We start from the raw sequence: 17,703 nt of genomic DNA on the forward strand, positions 1-17,703 counted from the left end.
CGCTGCCAGGGATGCCCAGGGTGGGGTTGGTGGGAGGTCTGGGCAGGGACAGGGGCTGGGCTGGGGGATCCTGGTGGGTCCCTTTCTGCTCAGGAGATTCTGTGTAATCTTTTTTAGCTGTGTGTGCCTGTATATTCTGTAACACAAACACAATAAAACGAAGGTTGTAAAAATGTGAAATAGGCTTTAAAATCCCCATATGAAGACACCTACAAAGAAGTACTGCTTTGCAGTGTTTCTGGATTGCTTGTTTCTAAAGGTTTGCTTGCTTCTAAAGATTTAAGTTATTCTCACTTCACATTTTCAAATATTTTCCATACCCAGGCAGAATTGAAACCTCCTTTTTTGTTTTGGGGACATTTTCTGAGGAAAGATTTTTCATACGGTCACTTCACCACGTTTCTGAGCTTTAAGGGAAGCACCAGCTCAGGCAGAGCTTGAGATACCAACCCAGAGCTGATCCTATGGAGGTTAAGAGACTGTCTGGAGGGAGACTTCCTGCTTTTCTCAGCATCGGTCAGGAGCACCTGATTCACTCCAGGCCAGTAATGGCCCTGCTTGAACTGAAATCACTCAGAAGGAAACCAGTGGATCCCAGTTCCCTGTCTGGCAGTGGCTGTGGCTTCAGCTGTTACTGAGAAAGTAGAATGCGAGCTCTGTTCACACCATCTCCATCCACCTGGGGGTTACTTTGCCCAGGGACAGCTGCAAGCAGGGCAGGTGTCAGACACTGTCCATCCATCTATCCATCCATCCATCCATCCATCCATCCATCCATCCATCCATCCATCCATCCATCCATCCAGCCATTCATCTATCACCCATCAATCCATCCCTCCATCCATCCATCCATCCATCCCTCCATCCATCCATCCATCCCTCCATCCATCCATCCATCCATCCATCCATCCATCCATCCATCCATCCATCCATCCATCCATCCATCCATCCATCCATCCATCCATCCATCCATCCATCCATCCATCCATCCATCCATCCATCCATCCATCCATCCATCCATCCATCCATCCATCCATCCACCCTCCTGCCTCAGCACGGTGTTATCAGGCTGACTGTGTGCACCCTTAGCCCTTCTGGCTGCAATACAAACCCAAACAGTCCTGCATGGCACCAGCCATGAGCTCGACATCACAATCAAGAGCTCAACAGTGATCACAGCTCCTCTGGAGAAAAGCCAGCAGTCCTTGGAGAAGCAGCTTGGCAGCTTTTTGGAGAACCCTTTTCCTTTGGCTGCTCCATGCTGGGTTTCCATACAGGGAGTTGTTTGAACCAAGCAGGAGACGCTCCTGTCAGCAATTGCCTTCTTGTGGGCTATCACCCACACCTGCACACTGGTCACTAACTGCTCCTGCAGGACTGAGCATGTGCAGGTGTCTTCTCCCTCTGGACACACTTGATTTAGACCTAATGGAAAAAGCTACAAACTGGACCCTGACCCCAAAAATAGCAGGCGCGTAATGAGAGAATAGCCATTTGAACGGAGAACAATGGAATTTCATTTCATGTTAATTCCTGAATTACTCTCATATGATGTCAAAAAGCAATGCTTGAGGAATTTCAGATCACATCAAGGTCAAAAGAAGCCTTGAGGAGAAACTGTGACTTTTTTTACTCTTCAAAGGAATTGAAGTGCCTCAAAGTGTCTTCTGGTGAGAAACTTCTACTGTAGTAGAAGCCCCATCTTGGGGCTTGTTAGAGCTGCTCTAGATCTGGGTGTGACCCCAGGATGCTGCTGAGAGGGAGGCTTTGGTTCCCTGTCCCCCAGGAGTCCTCAAGTCCTGCTGGGATTCCCAATCAAGTGATATTTGAAGGGGGTGTCCTGAGATCCAGTCCAAGCTCTGCCATCTGCCCAAGCTTGTGTTTGTCGGTTACTGTGGTGGGGTCCCATGGGATACAACCTGGAAAGCCACTGCTTGTGAATGGAGAAATTCCTCCCCTTTGCCCAACTGCTGAGCAGAGCCAAATTCTTCAGAGTCCTGGACCACGAGTCTGCCATTTCAGTGGGTTTGTGTCATTTGACAGATCATGGATGAATTACAGCCCTTTTTGTTTTCTAGGAGGCCAATGGGGCAAAGTGTGTTTAGGCTAAAACATATTTGTTCCATTTTTGGTATCTTCCCCTCATACTCACCCTGTTGGTTTTTTTTTTTGTTTTTATTTTTCATTTTTTTTGTTTTTATTTTTCATTTTCACTGGCTTTTACAGACTTTGGATTCTGAACTCAAACCCAGGCCTTAAAGAAAGCAAGGGCCCTTTGCTTGCACAAGATGTTGAGGTTAATTCTGACCCTCTGGATCATATCCACAGCTTCTTGCACTTGACAGGTTTGCTCCCAAAGGTGACCCTCCCACTGGCTGCTGAGAACCCAAACCTTTTGAATGGCCCTGAGCGACATTCACCTCGTGTTAAATGTGAGGAAGACAATTCCAGAGTCACAGATCATCTGTGGAGAGCAGGAGGCTGTTCCTGGGAGCCATCTGGATGCACTGCTGCTTTTCTGTCATGTCCTGCTCCCTGGGGCCTCACTGCTCCACAACAAACCCAAGGTGCTGCTGTGCGTCCAGCCAGCACAGGGATTTCAATCACTTGTTGTTATTGCCTCTCTCTTTGTGTTTTTCTAAGCATTTGTGTTTTACCAGCACACTCAGAGTGAGTGCTCTCGAGGGGGAATTTCCTTCCTGGTAAACAATCCTGCAGTGTGATTCAGCAGGAAGGATGTGGTGGTTAAGGGACTGGATTTGGGAGACAGGGGTTCTGTTCCCAACTCTACCACAGTCAAGATGTGATGATGAGTGGAAGAGCAAGCAAACAAACAGGAGGAGCTGTGTAGCTGTGGCAAAAACACACTTTCACGTGGCCTGTTAGTCCAGATTGGGGTTAGGTAGGTCTGGGGTTTGCATAGAATCATAGAATCTGCTGAGTTGGAAAGGACCTCAGGATCATAAAATCCAATTCTTCACCCTGTGTAGGAATTTTGTTTGGCTACTCAAGCCAAGCATTAGGGACTCCTGTTTATGCAGTTCAAATCTGGAACTCAACTTATTCCAGGAACCCAGCTGTGTTTTTAACTCCATGTTGTTTTACCTTCCATGGGCTCTCAGATGCCACTTTCCAGGGTTTCTTGGTTGACTCAATTCAGTGTCCCATTGATCTTCTGGCACATGTCCTATGGCTCCTACACCAAGTTGCACATGCAGGTAGGTTCTCCACTCTCCTGCTAAATTCAAGGACAACAGTCCACACGCAAGATATTATCTTTCTCACACAGGATGAAGTTCCTACAGTTTGACAGTAACTCTACATTTTCTTTCCAGAAACAAGAGCTTGGGCTCCATCTCCAAGTTTAGACCTCCAACCTCAGCATCCTGATCTGGTGCCACCTTTGGAAGGATGAATCAGGACAGTTACTCAAGTGATCAGCCCACGGGTAAGTTTTCATTCAGCATGATTTGCTTTCCATTTATTTTCTTACTGCTGTTGGAGAAGAATGCTGAGTCACAAATAAAGCAAAACGTGAATCAATGCCAAATTGCATGCCATAAAGATTATTGGATCTTTGAGGTTTCCTGTCCATATCTGGATATCATCATTCCTAGAATTCTAGTCCAGGTTGAAAATTTTTCTAGCATTTTTTTTCTGGAAGTTCTCAACAGTTCAGAAGAACGCTGGGATTTTATTACTGTGTTAGACAATTCATTCTGCTACTTGCCATTACTTAGTTTTCTCATTAATTGCATTGGTAATCGGTTACCCTTTGCAGTAAGGGAAGATGTGCACATACCATTGTCAGGTATGTCTCATCAAATCCAAGGATCAGGTCCCTGCTGGAGAGCATGGATAGACAGGAATTTGTTACTTCTGCCTCAGACGTGCCATAAATTTGCTCTCTTCTTGCCTCCCCGTTTTTGGCTGTGGGAGCTCAGCCTCGCTGAGTGCTGCTGGCAGTGTGTGCTAGGAGAGATGGATGCCAGGGGCTGTGCCTGCAGCCTCCCAGGCTCTGCTCAGCCTGGGCTTTTTTGGAAGTGTCAAGGGGCATTCTTAGCTCTGACGTGAGGGCTATTTTTTGACAGTTCCCATTGTTCCCCACTCTTTGTTCATGGGTGAAGTCTTTTTGTCTGAGGCCTTTGTCAGAAATAGAGGCTGTTAGGAGAGCTGTCTGCTCACAGGTTGGGGGAGTTTTCTTTTGTTGTGGAGTCCTGAGAATTTCTTCCTTGCTTTTACAGACTCACTTGGGCAAACTTGCCCAGACAAATGAGGGGATTGCTGGGATCTCCCCTTGCTGGGCCTGCAGGGAGAGGGGTCCTCAGAGCCACCACCCTTGTGCCCTGCTCTGGCTGTCCTGGGCCACATGACTGAGGCAGAACAGTTTGGGGCTCTGAACATCTGCCTACATTAAAGCCCTCACCATTGTCCATGGGTTTGAATCTGGGGCTCAAAAATGGAAAATTTAGAAAAATTCCTGTGGTAGCATGAAATACGTATTCTCTAATACTCAGCATGTACTTTTATTACTGTGAACAGGTGATGATGACACATCAGGATGTCATGGAGATTCATGAATCATCCACCGAAGGACCTAGAGGCTGGGTTTGGGGAAAAAGACATTCAAATCTCTATAACATCCTGGGTGCTCGTGAGAAATGTCTGGTCAGAATATTCACAGATTGCTCATTGCAACTTTCTTTTTTGTAGGTGTAATAAATGTTGGGGTTTGAGTTTAGATCCACTCTCTAAAACAGGCACGGGAATGAATCTGTCCGGAGGGACTAATTTTCCATGTATCACTTATGTACATTTTACACCTCCTGTAGAAGTGCTTGGTCCTGGTTCCTCTTGGAGTCAAGTCCTGGGTTAGACAGGTGTGATCACTGGTGATTTACATCCTGACTGAGGATAGGGATCTTCCAGTCTGGACCTCCATTTGTTCAGCTTCCAGCACCACCTATTGAGGTTGACATTGTTGGTTCACTTCATTCTCTGAGCTGCCACTGGAGCTATACTTAGAGAGGAAGGATATTATAATCCTGTGAAAGATTAAAATACCGTTACTGTAATCCAGCTGGAAGGGGAGACCTTTTCTCAGGGTGAGAGACAGCCAAGGTTTTTCCCATTCTGTCCTCCCCTTATATGCAGGAAGGAAGTACTGGCAAAGGCCCCCTGAGCTTCCTGAGGGCTGGGGAGCGCGTTACCAGACACAGCCTCTGCACCATCCATCAGCAGCCAGGCAAACAATCCAGAGCGAGGGGAAAACACCGGCCATAAACACCGGGAGCAGGGCCTGGGGACAGGGCCTGGGGGCACAGCCTGGGGACAGAGCGTGGGGACAGGGTCTGGGGGCACAGCCTGGGGACAGAGCCTGGGGACAGGGTCTGGGGACACAGCCTGGGGGCACAGCCTGGGGACAGAGCCTGGGGACAGGGTCTGGGGATAGGGCCTGGGGGCACAGCCTGGGGACAATCTTGGGACCGAGCCTGGGGGCACAGCCCTGGGACAGGCGTGGGACAGAGCCTTGGCACAGCCTGGGGACAGAGCTGGGGCCCAGCATGGGTGACAGAGCCTGGGGACAGGTCTGGGGATAGGTCCTGGGCCCCGCCTGGGGAGCCGGGGACAGGGTCTGGGGCACAGCCTGGGGACAGAGCCTGGGGGCACAGCCTGGGGACAGAGCCTGGGGACAGAGCCTGGGGGCACAGCCCTGGGGACTAGCCGGGGCACATCCTTGGACAGAGCCTGGGGACAGAGCCCTGGGGACAGGGTCTGGGATGGGCCTGGGTCACAGCCTGGGGACAGAGCGCGGGACAGAGCTGGTGGCACAGCCTGGGACAGAGCTGGGGGCACATCCTGGGGACTAGCCTGGGGACAGAGCCTGGGGAAAGGGTCTGTGGGATAGGCTGGGCACAGCCTGGGGACAGAGCGCGGGACAGAGCCTGGGGCCAGCCTGGGGACATCGCCTGGGGGCACAGCCTGGGGACAGAGCCTGGGAACAGAGCATGGGTACATGGCCTGGGGGCACAGCCTGGGGACAGAGCGTGGGACGGGTCTGGGCACAGCCTGGGGGCACAGCGTGGGGACGGGAGCCTGGGGGCACAGCCTGGGACAGAGCCTGGGGACATAGCGTGGGGACCAGGGTCTGGGGGCACAGCCTGGGGGCACAGCGTCTGGGGACAGAGCCTGGGGGCACAGCCTGGGGACAGAGCCTGGGGACAGGGTCTGGGGACAGGGCCTGGGGATACAGCGTGGGGACACAGCCTGGGGGCACAGCATGGGGACACACAGCCTGGGGACAGGGCCTAGGGGCACAGCCTGGGTGCACGGCCTGGGGGCAGAGCCTGGGTACACATCCCTGCAGCCCTGCACCCATCAGCTCCTCTGGGGCTGGGCCTGGCAGCAGGCACTGCACATTGGCTGCCCTTCCTTTATCAATAAGTGTCTTAATAATCAATTTTCCCCTTCAAAGAAGCATCTCAACAAATGAGAAAGGGAGGAAGGGAAGCCAAGGGCTGATGTTTGCTGAGGAGCTGCTGTGCTGGCTAGTGGTGGGGCCTTGGGCCAGGGAGGTGCTGGGTATGCTCTGGGGTCCAGAGCACCCCTGGTGATGTCTGGGTCACTGTGGATGCTGGGACAAAGCAGAGCTTTCTGTCAGCTCTTCAGGGCAGTGCCGAGGCAAAGCCATCTGTGATGCCTTAAGGAAGGAGGAGCCAAGAGAGGTGGCGGCCTCACATTTGACTGGATCACCTTTGCTGAATAGGATTCTATCCAAGAGGCTCAGAACTGAATGTGGATCTTTTTACCTGTATCACTGCTTTTGTTTAAATGCTGCATTACAATATTTGGGTCATATTTTCAGATCTACGTGCTCTGTAACCCGTTTTTAACCATTCCTTAAACCAACTATTTGGATTTATATTTTTCAGTATGGCTTTAGTATCCTCACTAATCTTGAGCTGGGAATTTCTCCCTACAAGTACCTGAAGGGAGTTTGTTGTGAGGTGGTGGTTTGGTCTCTTTTGCCCTGTGCCAGGGGACAGGCCAAAAGGAAACGGCCTTAGTTGCAACAGAGAAGGTTCAGATTAGATATTAGAAAAATTTTTTTCACTGAGTGAGTGGTCAGGCTCAGTGCTGACTACCTGCAGGAGCACCTCATCTTCCCAGCCAAATGTGCCTTTCTGGGGTTCTTTCATTCCTTCTCCTCTGATTCACATTTTTATTGTCCTTTGTCTGAGCTTGCAGCAGGCATGGGGTCGGCAGCAATCTCCTTAAATGCCTTTACAACACTCTGCAGGACAGAAATAATTTTTTATTTAAGGTCTATAAAAAATGCAGGATTATGGAACCCTTATTTTAAAGCTGAAGGTATTTCTGCAGTGCTAACACTTATTTTTAAATCTATCAGAAATGCACATAAGCAACAGCAAGTGAAAAAGAAAAGAAGGTAAGAAGTTCCTGGGGATGGGATGGATAATAAACAGCAGCCCTGGCTTCATGGTTATGAAAATATTAACCCAGAAAATTTACCCATGTGGCCTAGAGCTAGAGAACAGCAGGTTTCCCCATGCTCAGTGCTGGGTGTAGATGCTGGAAGTTGAAGCTGTCAACTTTAAAACAAAAAAAGCCAAACTCAGCCAACTGGTTTCAGGTCCTGCTGCAGACCCCCAGTCCCCAGCCTGCTGGTGGCATTGGGTACTCTCATTTCTGTGTTTGGGAGAGCATTAATCTTCCCCTTTGTGAAGCTGTGTGATTGTACATGGCAAAGTGCTCACGTTAACTGCATGCAGCATTTTTAAATGTTGTTCTAGAAAATAACAGTTTGTGTGTCTGCTTGTCCTGGGCATCCTGTTTGGAAGGAGGTACCACGTGAGTGGTTGTGGGTGTGATTCTGCTCAGGTCCTTCATGCATTGATCTCATTGTTATTTCATTAACCTAATGATGCCCTGTGACAGCAATGGGTTAAAGAAGAGACAGGAGTGTGGTTTGTTGGCAGTGTCCCATGAAGTCCAAGAATGCCAGCTGGAGATGAACCCATGAGCAATGAGGGGAACATGGCACCCTGGAACAGGCACTGAGGGGCTTGTGTCAGGACACTGGGCTGGAAGGACTGGGAATTCTCAAAGAAGGGAGAGCAGGCAGGGACTGCCAGCCTGTCCTGACATGTGTCTGTTGTGGTTCATGGCTCAAGGGAAGTCTTGGGGCTGCCAGAGTCTTGGAAAAGACAAAGAAATAGGCTTGTGATAGTAAGTGCTGTTTGCCAGGGATACAGAAACACCGTGTGCCTGGGAAGAATAATGTTTAGATTGGATATGTGGTCATACAGCAGAAACTGATGGATAATGAAGGAGTTTTCCAGGAATTGCCTGCTGGTCTCTACATTACTCTTTGCAAAAAGGCATGGAGTATAACAGCTGCTTCTACCCACTCTGCTTCTTTCACATAAATCTAGTGAATGGTCAAGTTAAATCCAACTGTCCTGAATACCTTCCCAAACCCTAGCAAGGTTCAGGTGACAAGCCTTGGTGGAAGATCATCCTGTGAAATCAAACAAGCAGTAGGTATGAGAGAGGCAGGAGGTGACACTGTCCTGCAGCCCAGGACCACAGTGCTGCCACTCGGTGCCTGATACCATGCAGTGCCCCGGGAGGCTGCAGGGCTCCCTGCATCCTTCTCGTCCTGCTGCACAGCCCTGGCTCCTGGGCAGATGTGCTGTGGGCTCTGGGGGAGCAAGGGCTACCTGCAGCACCACAGCTGTAACCACAGCTCTGCAGCCCAGGTGTTGGAGCACAGCCCTGCACGGGTGTGTGGGCAGGGAGGGACTCGTTTGTGCTGTAGTGGGAACGGGGAGCAGTGGACACGTCCTGCTCAGAGGCTGCACCAGGGTTTGCTGTGTGTGATTGTGCCTTCTTTTAAATTAAACTATTTTGCAAGGACTTCCTTCCTGCAGTTCTCAGAAGGAGGGAGGGGGGTGTGCAAAGAATGTTGAACTGCCTTTGACGGAGGAGGAAAACTGAAGAAAACAAGAGATGCAATCCTAACTACTGACCTTTTACTTGAGCTTGGTGATGTTTTTCAGCAGCAGAGCCTCTGGGGAGTAACAGCATCCTCCTTGCTATTGTGCTGCCTGCCCAAAAAGGGGGCTAAAGTTCAGCTTTTATGATGTTCTCACTCCGGGCTTGTGGGAAAAAGGCCACATTCCCTTTCTTAGGTCATACGAGTGCAAGAGATGACAGAGTCCTACAGTCTAACCCCAGGGCAGGAGGCCAGTGCAGAATGGGACTGGGATAGACAGCTTGGTAAATACACTGCCAGCTTTTTCTTCTTATGGAGAGTCACAGCAGGTGGGAGGGTAATTTACATTGTTAAATTAAAAGGCACTGATTCATTTTATGTTGTTGTGTTATTGTTTCATAAGAGCACATGGGTTGCCAGAACTTGTGATGGACTCTTGCACTTTATTGTTAAATCCTCCTTTTCCACGTTGGTCAACAGTAAATGGAAATGAACATTATCTACCAGGATAAAAACAAGAGGCAAATAAGCATAAAGCAAAATCCCAACTTTCTCCCCAGCAAACTAGAGGTTTTCAGGGTTTTTCCATAGTTTTGAGGACTGGGATGGTGCTCCTTGGCCCTCAAACTGTTCACTTCACCTGGGGCCTAGAGAGACCCTTTGCTCACAGGTCCTGAACAGTCTCTGTGTCTTTGAGCTGCCACCTGGTCTGACTGTCCCCCTTCCCTCAGCCACATCTGGTGTTTCTCTCCATTGAGGCTTCCTTCAGCCTTGTTGAGGTGTTGTTCAACAGACACTGAGATGGTGTTTCCACATGGCATGATCCTGGCTGATCTGTGCTTTCTGAAATGCAGGGTCTGGGAGCAGAGCAGGTGGTTCTGCCTGGAAAGGCTGCCTATCATAAGGATAAATTCTGTTCTAAAATTACAGATACTGTTTTAAATTTCTATAAGGCATACTGTTTAAAAAGCAAATCTGGATGATGCTGACATGCACCTGTGCATTGACATCCTTTGGCAGTGCTGGTAACTCTGCTCCAGGGGCTCAGGGTGCTGATCAGCTCACAGCCCCCCCCATGAGCAGCAAGCTGAGAAATCCTGTCCTGAGGCTGGTGTGTGAGTTGGCCTTCAGCTGGAGTCTTGTCTTCTTCATGGCAGAGCACATAAAACCTTCAGGTCACTGAAGGATAGGTGTGACTACATGATGTGCAGTCAGTACTGTGAGTTCTGTGTGATAAGCAAAGGTAAGGTGTGTGTTCTGGCAGAATGGAGCAAGTGGAAGTGCTGACTGATCAAACAGCTGAATCACAGCTGCAAGAGAAAGGTCTTGCTCCTGCCCTTCTCTCTTATGCCCTTGCACCCAGTCCTGGCACAGGTCACCTCTTTGCTCCTGTGCTGGTACCTTGGAGCCTCCACTGAGATGGGTCAATTCCCTGGCCCAGTAAGAGCAGATCTGTGTTTTGGCCAAGTTCATTTTCTGTGGAGGTGAAGCAGAGGGGCAGCTCCAGTCCCTGCTCTGGGACAGGAACACGAGCCAGGGAATGGCTAGAGCTGGGCCAGGGCAGCTCAGGCTGGAGCTCAGGGCAAGGTTCTTCCCCCAGAGGGTGCTGGCACTGCCCAGGCTCCCCAGGGAATGGGCACGGCCCCGAGGCTGCCAGAGCTCCAGGAGCCTTTGGACAGCGCTGCCAGGGATGCCCAGGGTGGGGTTGGTGGGAGGTCTGGGCAGGGACAGGGGCTGGGCTGGGGGATCCTGGTGGGTCCCTTCCTGCTTGGGATGCTCTGTGATTCTAATGAGAATTGAGTCACTTTGCTTTTGGACAGCTCACATCCTAAGTAGAATGTCTTGGCACCAGGCAGGTGGTGTAATACAGCCAGGTATTTATTCAGAGTGCTTGAGGAAACGTGCAGACACCAAGCCCACCTCTGGGTGGCTGTTTTAGGGGCACAGATGTGTTGGTGTTCCCTCCTTACCAGGGTTCCCCACCCTGTGGCATGGTGAGCTGTCAGACTGTGGTCAGAGGAGGCAGCTCACCCATCTTGTTATTTTTGATTTATCTTTTGTGAGCTTTGCCTTTGTAGTGCCCTCCAGTAACTGCCCCTCACATGTGGAGAACACAAATACCCAGATAACTGAGTGTTCAGGCAGATGTGTGGGTTCTGAAGGAGAGAAATGAGGTGCTTGGACGTCTGTTAACTCTCTGGCATTTCTGATTATCACAGTGAGGGTTGGAGGGAAATTAATGCTGTGAAAACAAGCCTGAAGATGAGAGAGGTTTGCCACAGACAAGGGATTTGGACCCATGAGTGAAGCCCAGGGCAGTGGCACTCAGGTAACGCCTGGTGAAGGCAAAATCACAGCCCCTGAAGATTATTAAATATTTCTCTGTCTTTCTGGCTCACAGGTGTTGATTTTCATATCTGCCAGGACTTGCCTGAGGCGGCTTGTGCTGTGTGGTGCGGGTGCTGGCCATGCACTCCTGCCCCACTGCTCCCCTTGTTCCTCACCCAGCACTGAGTGGCTCTGGTGGCTGTGGAAGATCCACCATCCTTGCTGCCCCCGGGAGGTGCCCATTGCACAAAGCTGTAGCCTTTGGCTCTACACATCTCTCATTTAACCTTACCTAATTTTGGCTAATCTGAGGACTGATCTCTTTTCATTTTCTGCTGGATGCACTTTGCACTGAGCTATACAGACATTGGGAGGGAGAAGAATTTGTCTAAATTGTTTGTTTTTCCTTGGGAAAAAAGAAATGGAGATTTATTACCAGTTTTCCCTCCCAGGGCTCTCTCTCAGCAAAGCCCTGCTTCAGTGGCAGAGGTTTGCAGCGATTCAGCATGACAAAAGTTCACACAGTTCAGAGCTCCAACAATTACAGAGGAGCTTTTCTTGGGATTTTTAAAATGTCCTAGACACAATTAAAAGAATTTCTCAGCAAGGAGAGTGCAAGCTGGGGACTCTCCAGCAGATGTAATCACTCAAGGAAAACTTTGTTTGGCTTGGCTGGGCCCTGCCTTCATTCCACGCTCTTTCATCCCACCACCAGGCTTTGTCTCAGCCTTTGCAGTGTCTCACTGTCTTTCCCTCTTTCCATCTGCCCCATATTCTGCTGCAGGCTGAATGGGACAGCCTTAACCTGGCTACTTCCAAGACAAACAGCAAGTCAGATGGAAAAAGGGGAGCCCTTGGCTGTCAGGGGGCTCCGTGGTCACTCACTTCCTAGAATTAAAGGCTGGGAGTTGATCTGTAAGCCAGCCAAGCCAGAGACAATGATTGGGTTCCCATTTTGTTCCTTTGATACTGTCTTAAATATGTGCAATGACTGGGAAAACAAAATTTTCATAAAGCAGAAATCCACTTTCTCATGCAGATGTGTCCTACCCTGTGTCCTCCAGTGTGGATGGCACAGGTGGCAAAGTTCAGCTGTTGTGTCTTACAGGGTTTTGGGAACCAGGCGTGTTCTTAGAGAACCAAGCTGTAACAATTCCTGGCTATGATGGGATAGATTTAGTGGCCACATTGATGGGATGGCTACAGCTGGAATTCCATTGTTGGACTGCATGGTCCTTGTGAGTCACTTCCAGCTCAGGAGGTTCTGTCATTCTGTAAATCAGCAGGAGAAATGCATTAAAGCCACTGTGATCCCAGGTCAGTTCCAGTATGTCCAGCCAGGCCCTGGTTTCGTGCCATGACTTTCCCAGCCTCTGGACAGGCGTATTGCCTGTCCCATGTGTGACAGGGGTGTGAAGGTGCCTTCCCCTGCTCCAGAACCACCCCTGGACAATGCTGCTATGCTTTTTGGATGTGAAATTTTCAGCTCTAAACCCCAGGGTGCTGCTGGGCTGTACCAGCTCGTGGTGATTAGAGAGCAGGTAATTATTGACTGTGTAGTTTGCAAGTTCTGTCACTGATGAAGCTGGGATAAGAAGTGAGCAGATTCCCTTTCAGGCGCTGAGGGACATGTGAAATGCTGCAAACTGCCTCAGGTTGGGTGGGAGGCCTGAGAAGTGCCTGTGAGCAGGTGCTCATGGGCACAGAGCCCTTGAGAGCAGCCTGAGCTCTCTGTGCAGCCCTAGGGCTGTGGCAGCCCCCCGCTCTCCATACCCACCCGCCCCCAGTGGGGCCCAGGCAGGGCTTGGGGTGGCAGATATCACACACTGAGCTGGCTCTCTGCTTTCATTCAGCTGTAACTCGGTACCACACTCTAAAGAGACTTTCCATTGGTATTCAGGGCTCATAGACCAGCTCTGCACGGTTCCTGCAGATTCTAGGGGAAAGGACTTTTCCATGCATAATTTAATCACGTTCAGCACGGCAGCAGTGGGGGTTTTTTTCCACAGAAAGTCTATAACATCTCACTGGTGAACTCCTATACTTGGAGAACTCTAAGTGCACTTGCTTATCTCGCTCTCTCAGATAAACACCTCTCAGCATCCTGTTTTTCTTGTGCCATACGAACAGGAAGAGAGCGATTGTTTGAGATGTGCGTCAGTCAGAGCTGGAACCAGACAGCCCCTTACCCTCCCCATCACCATGGAAACCACCAAATCCCTTCAAACACATTGGTTCTGAGCTGACAGGTATCCTGGCTTTTCCACCTAGCCTCCCCAGAGCTGTGATTTTAACGTGCAGGACCTCTCAAAAGTAGATTTTTTAAATTTTATCTAGGAGGTGCAGCTATAAATTTTGGAAGGGAACAGCCATCACTACTTTTGTTTTAAGTAGTGGTGAGATCTTTTCTTTGGCCATGGGTTTGGTTCTAGGAGCAGTGGAAAGGCTCAGAGGCAGCTCTGCAGTCAGTGGGAGTATGGTTGAGGGACTGGCAAGGTTCTGCCTGAGCCTTGGGCAGCATCTGCAGTGTGTCCTGGAGAAGTGGCTTCAGCCAGCCAACCCTGCGAAAAGCTGTTCTGCAATCGCTTCAGGGTGACCTGGAAAGCTTTGTGTGTAGAGAGAGCAGATTTGGGATTTGGGAGTGATTGGAACTGTTCCTGGAACCTCGGGGTGGGATTTTCAAAAGCTGCAGTAGAAATATGGATGAAAAATGCATCGTTTGAAGGTTCTGATAATGCTGAGTGTCAGTGCTGGTCTAGTGGCAGATGTCCCTTCCCATGGCAGGGGAGTTGGAATGAGATGATCTTTAAGGGCCTTTCCAACAAACTAGTCTGGGATTCTACCAGAGATGGAGTTTTAATCTACCACTCTGAGATGTAATTAGAGGAAGAAGGAGAAATTCTTTTAACTCAGGGCTTTAACCATTGTTTTATTCAACATAAGCAAAGCAGCAATTTCCCTCTGCCTCTGGAGGGCTTGGTTCAGCCTGGACAGATGGATCTCCTCCACTTTGTTTACCTGAGTAAACATGTCACCATGTCCCCAGGTGCGACATCTCCACCTTTTTTGAACACTTGCAAGGCTGGTGACTCCTCCACTGCCCAGCACTCCTGGTTCTGCCCAGGACCTGGCTCCAGTACCCACTGACCTGGGAAAGGGAGAGGTCCTGCCCCATTCAGCAATGTGCTGCTGCTGAAATGTGCTCAGGGGAGGAACTGGCAGAAGAAAAGCTGGGAATGTCTTTTATACAAGAATCAAACTATTGTTACTGTTCTCAAAAGAAAGTTGGATGGCTTCAAAATATGTACTACAGCTTTTTAGAATTACAAGGTGGGTTTTTTCAAATAAAACTACTTAGGATGCACAACCTAAAGGTTGTTAGGTTTAGAACTTGGGGATTTCCAGAGATGTCTGGAGGCAAAAAAATAGATATAATTTTAGCTCTGTGATAGTACTCTGGATCTTATGATTCTTTCCCATCCTGTGTTTGAGTCCTCTGGGGCTGCTGCTGTTCCTGGCGGTCTCAGTCTCTTACATAATTAAATAGTTTCCCCTTTTATCCTGGACAGTATCAGTTTTCTTCCCCTCTGCAGGGTTGATAAGTTTGAAAGAAGAAATGGTTACTTTTCTGGAATGCTGTTGTAGGTGTTTTAAAAGTTAATTTCCATTTCTATGAAAGTGCCATTAACTCAGTGCAAGGGCATTAACTGGCTGTGACAGATCCTCCTGCTCCTGGCCTGAGGAGGTTGGCAGGACAGTGGGATGTGAGGAAGGGCTCATTCCATGGCACTGATTGTTGTCCTCCTTCTGGGAACATGGTGACTCGCTCCTCACCCTTCTTCCCTCAACACCAAGCTGGTTTATGGGAACAAAACCTAATTCTCTTCATCACTGGAAAAATGCATAGAGCTGGTGCCTAAAGGAAGTAAGGGTAGCCTGGCTGAATTTTTGAAGGAAAAGAAAAACTGTAAGATGAAACTGTGGGTTTTGTTTCAACAGTTTTGAACACAGTAGTGCAGAGTAGAGTACAAACCCTGGTCAGGATGGGGATCCACCCAGCTCAGGGCCTTGAGCCACCCCTCTGGCTGTGCCTGGCCATGCAGGTGGAGGGAGAGGTGTAAAATGGGAAGGGAATGAGGGACTGCAGTGCTGTACTCCCCTCCCATGTGTGTCCCCACTGTCCTGTCCCAGAGATTGTCATCCTGGTGCTGCAGAGCCCTTGTCACTGAGGTTAGAGCCCATCTGACAGAGAAGGAAGTGAGAGTATATACATGTGAGAGTATTGACAACTAGCTGCACAAGGTTTATGATTGTTACATTTTTAGGCTTTTATGAAGTTGGATTTCATTAACTGCCTGGAAATTACCCTCTTGGTGTTATTTTCAGAACTGCTATTTCTGTACAGATTGCTGCACTTCTTGTGCAGCCAGGGTGCACCAAAAGCATCCCCAAATGACCTCTGTTTGTCTGGGCTGATGTCACACCTTGGTCTGGGTGACAGTGTGGGACAGGCTCCTTCACTCCTGGGCAAGGGAAGTTTCTGCTGCCCAGGCTGGGTCATCTCAGGCACTGCAAGGATGTCCCAGAGCCGGGTGACTCCTTGGTGAGGTTTCATTTTTATTTGTTGAGTTGGCACTGGCTCTGAAGGGCACCCTCTGCTCTGGTGCTGGGTGTGGTGCCCAGGTGTTGTAAGGGATAGGATTGTGCCCCTCTGCCCTGCTCAGGTGAGACCCCACCTGCAGAGCTGCTCCAAGGGCTGGAGCCCCTTTGCTCTGGAGCCAGGCTGGGAGAGCTGGGGGTGCTCACCTGGAGAGGAAAAGGCTCCAGGGAGAGCTCGGAGCTCCTTCCAGTGCCTAAAGGGGCTCCAGGAGAGCTGGAGAGGGACTGGGGACAAGGGATGGAAGGACAGGATACAGGGAATGGCTCCCACTGCCAGAGGGCAGGGCTGGATGGGATATTAGGAATTAGGAATAGTTCCCTGGGAGGGTGGGCAGGCCCTGGCACAGGGTGCCCAGAGCAGCTGTGGCTGCCCCTGGATCCCTGGCAGTGCCCAAGGCCAGGCTGGACATTGGGGCTGGGAGCAGGCTGGGACAGTGGGAGGTGTCCCTGCCCATGTTAGGGGTGGAATGGGATGGGCTTTAAGGTCCCTTCCAGCCCAAACCAGTCTGGGATTCTGTGTTGTTGTTGTTGCTCAGGTGTCTGTACACTCTGGGAGGGAGAGGAATGTGGATGCTCTCGGGGCTAATGTGGGGTGAGAGGGAGGAAAGCCCCTGTTTGCAGCACAGGGGTGGGGCTGTGCTGAACCTGCCCTGCCCCACAGAGCCTGGGGAGCAGCTCTCCAGGCTTTCCATTGACAAAAAGCACTAAGAAAATAAGAGGGCAATGTCACTGCCTGTTGTGCTCAGCCAAGCGAGCCTTCTCTTTTAATGAGAGTGCATTTTGTTTGATCTGAGTTTTTTTGGGGGGAAATGATGAATTTTAGCCATTAGGAAAACAAAAGGCATGGTTATTTGTAAGGATTGTTTTATAAGAAGCATATGTGTGCTTTATTATTCTTGTGCTTGAAGTGTGGGGATTGTTTTTAGTTGGGAGGCTGCAGTAGAAGAATGTGAACTTCTGACTCACTTAGAAATAGAGCATGTATCAGCCAAATGCTGAGATTCCTATTATGTTTTCATAACTCAGATTTCTCAGAATGGAAAGGATCTCACTTGCCCTTAGTTAGAGCAAGATTTTTGTTGCCATTGAGAAAGGCTGGCTTCTTTTCTAGAAAAATATCTCCTGCTTTCGATACACTGTTCATTTCCCTTTTCCCTCTCCAATAGGGCAGTTTCTCCATGTTCTGCCTGTGCACCTCATTCTCCCTCATATTTCTGTTTGAGCTCCTAATTCTGCCTTTCCACTAATGATGTAGTCAGCAGCACAGACAAGGTATGGCTTCACAGAGCGATCCCAGCAAAGTGTGGGCTCAGCTAATGGCACCTGAGGAATTCTGGCTTTTGTCTAGGAGAACCAAGAGAGGAACTTGAGGTGAATATTGCCTGCAGAGCCAGATGCAGCCCCAGCCATTCTGTGGCTGTGTGCTTAGTGTAAGCTTATGCAAGGGTATTAGAGAACACACCTTCAGTAGCACTAATTCTGTGACCCACGACTGCATGTTGGCACATTAACAGAGTAGTTCCAAACCAGAGTCTCGTGGAGGAATTGCTGGCCTGTACCTTGCAAGGTGCAGCACCGAGTTCGAAGTTTCTGTTAAACCAAGTCTGTCTGAAAGATGATAAAGAGCCACAAAAAGATAAGCCTCTAGATACTGACCTCCTCCCTAAAGTGAAGCAAAATATTTCCTGCTGAGTGAA

At 49.6% G+C, this 17,703-nt stretch overlaps 1 protein-coding gene across 18 annotated transcripts in view; it reads left to right on the plus strand.

Annotated features, from left to right (window-relative positions):
- EXD3 (exonuclease 3'-5' domain containing 3) overlaps positions 1 to 17,703 on the plus strand; it is a 250,288-nt gene that overhangs the window by 50,208 nt on the left and 182,377 nt on the right. For 15 of the 18 annotated variants that reach the window (XR_007778955.1, XR_003945119.2, XM_030231030.2 and 12 more), the window contains 2 exons: positions 3,123 to 3,218; positions 3,336 to 3,448. Coding sequence is in view for 14 of the 18 variants with exons in the window: in XM_030231030.2 (XP_030086890.2) it covers positions 3,412 to 3,448 (37 nt within the window). In the remaining 4 variants the exon portion in view is untranslated. The remainder of the gene's footprint in view (positions 1 to 3,122; positions 3,219 to 3,335; positions 3,449 to 17,703) is intronic. The other 3 variants (XM_030231031.2, XM_030231032.2, XM_030231038.2) reach the window with 1 other exon arrangement.

This window comes from Serinus canaria, chromosome 17, assembly GCF_022539315.1.
Source record: "Serinus canaria isolate serCan28SL12 chromosome 17, serCan2020, whole genome shotgun sequence".
In the NCBI taxonomy this organism is placed as follows: domain Eukaryota; kingdom Metazoa; phylum Chordata; class Aves; order Passeriformes; family Fringillidae; genus Serinus; species Serinus canaria.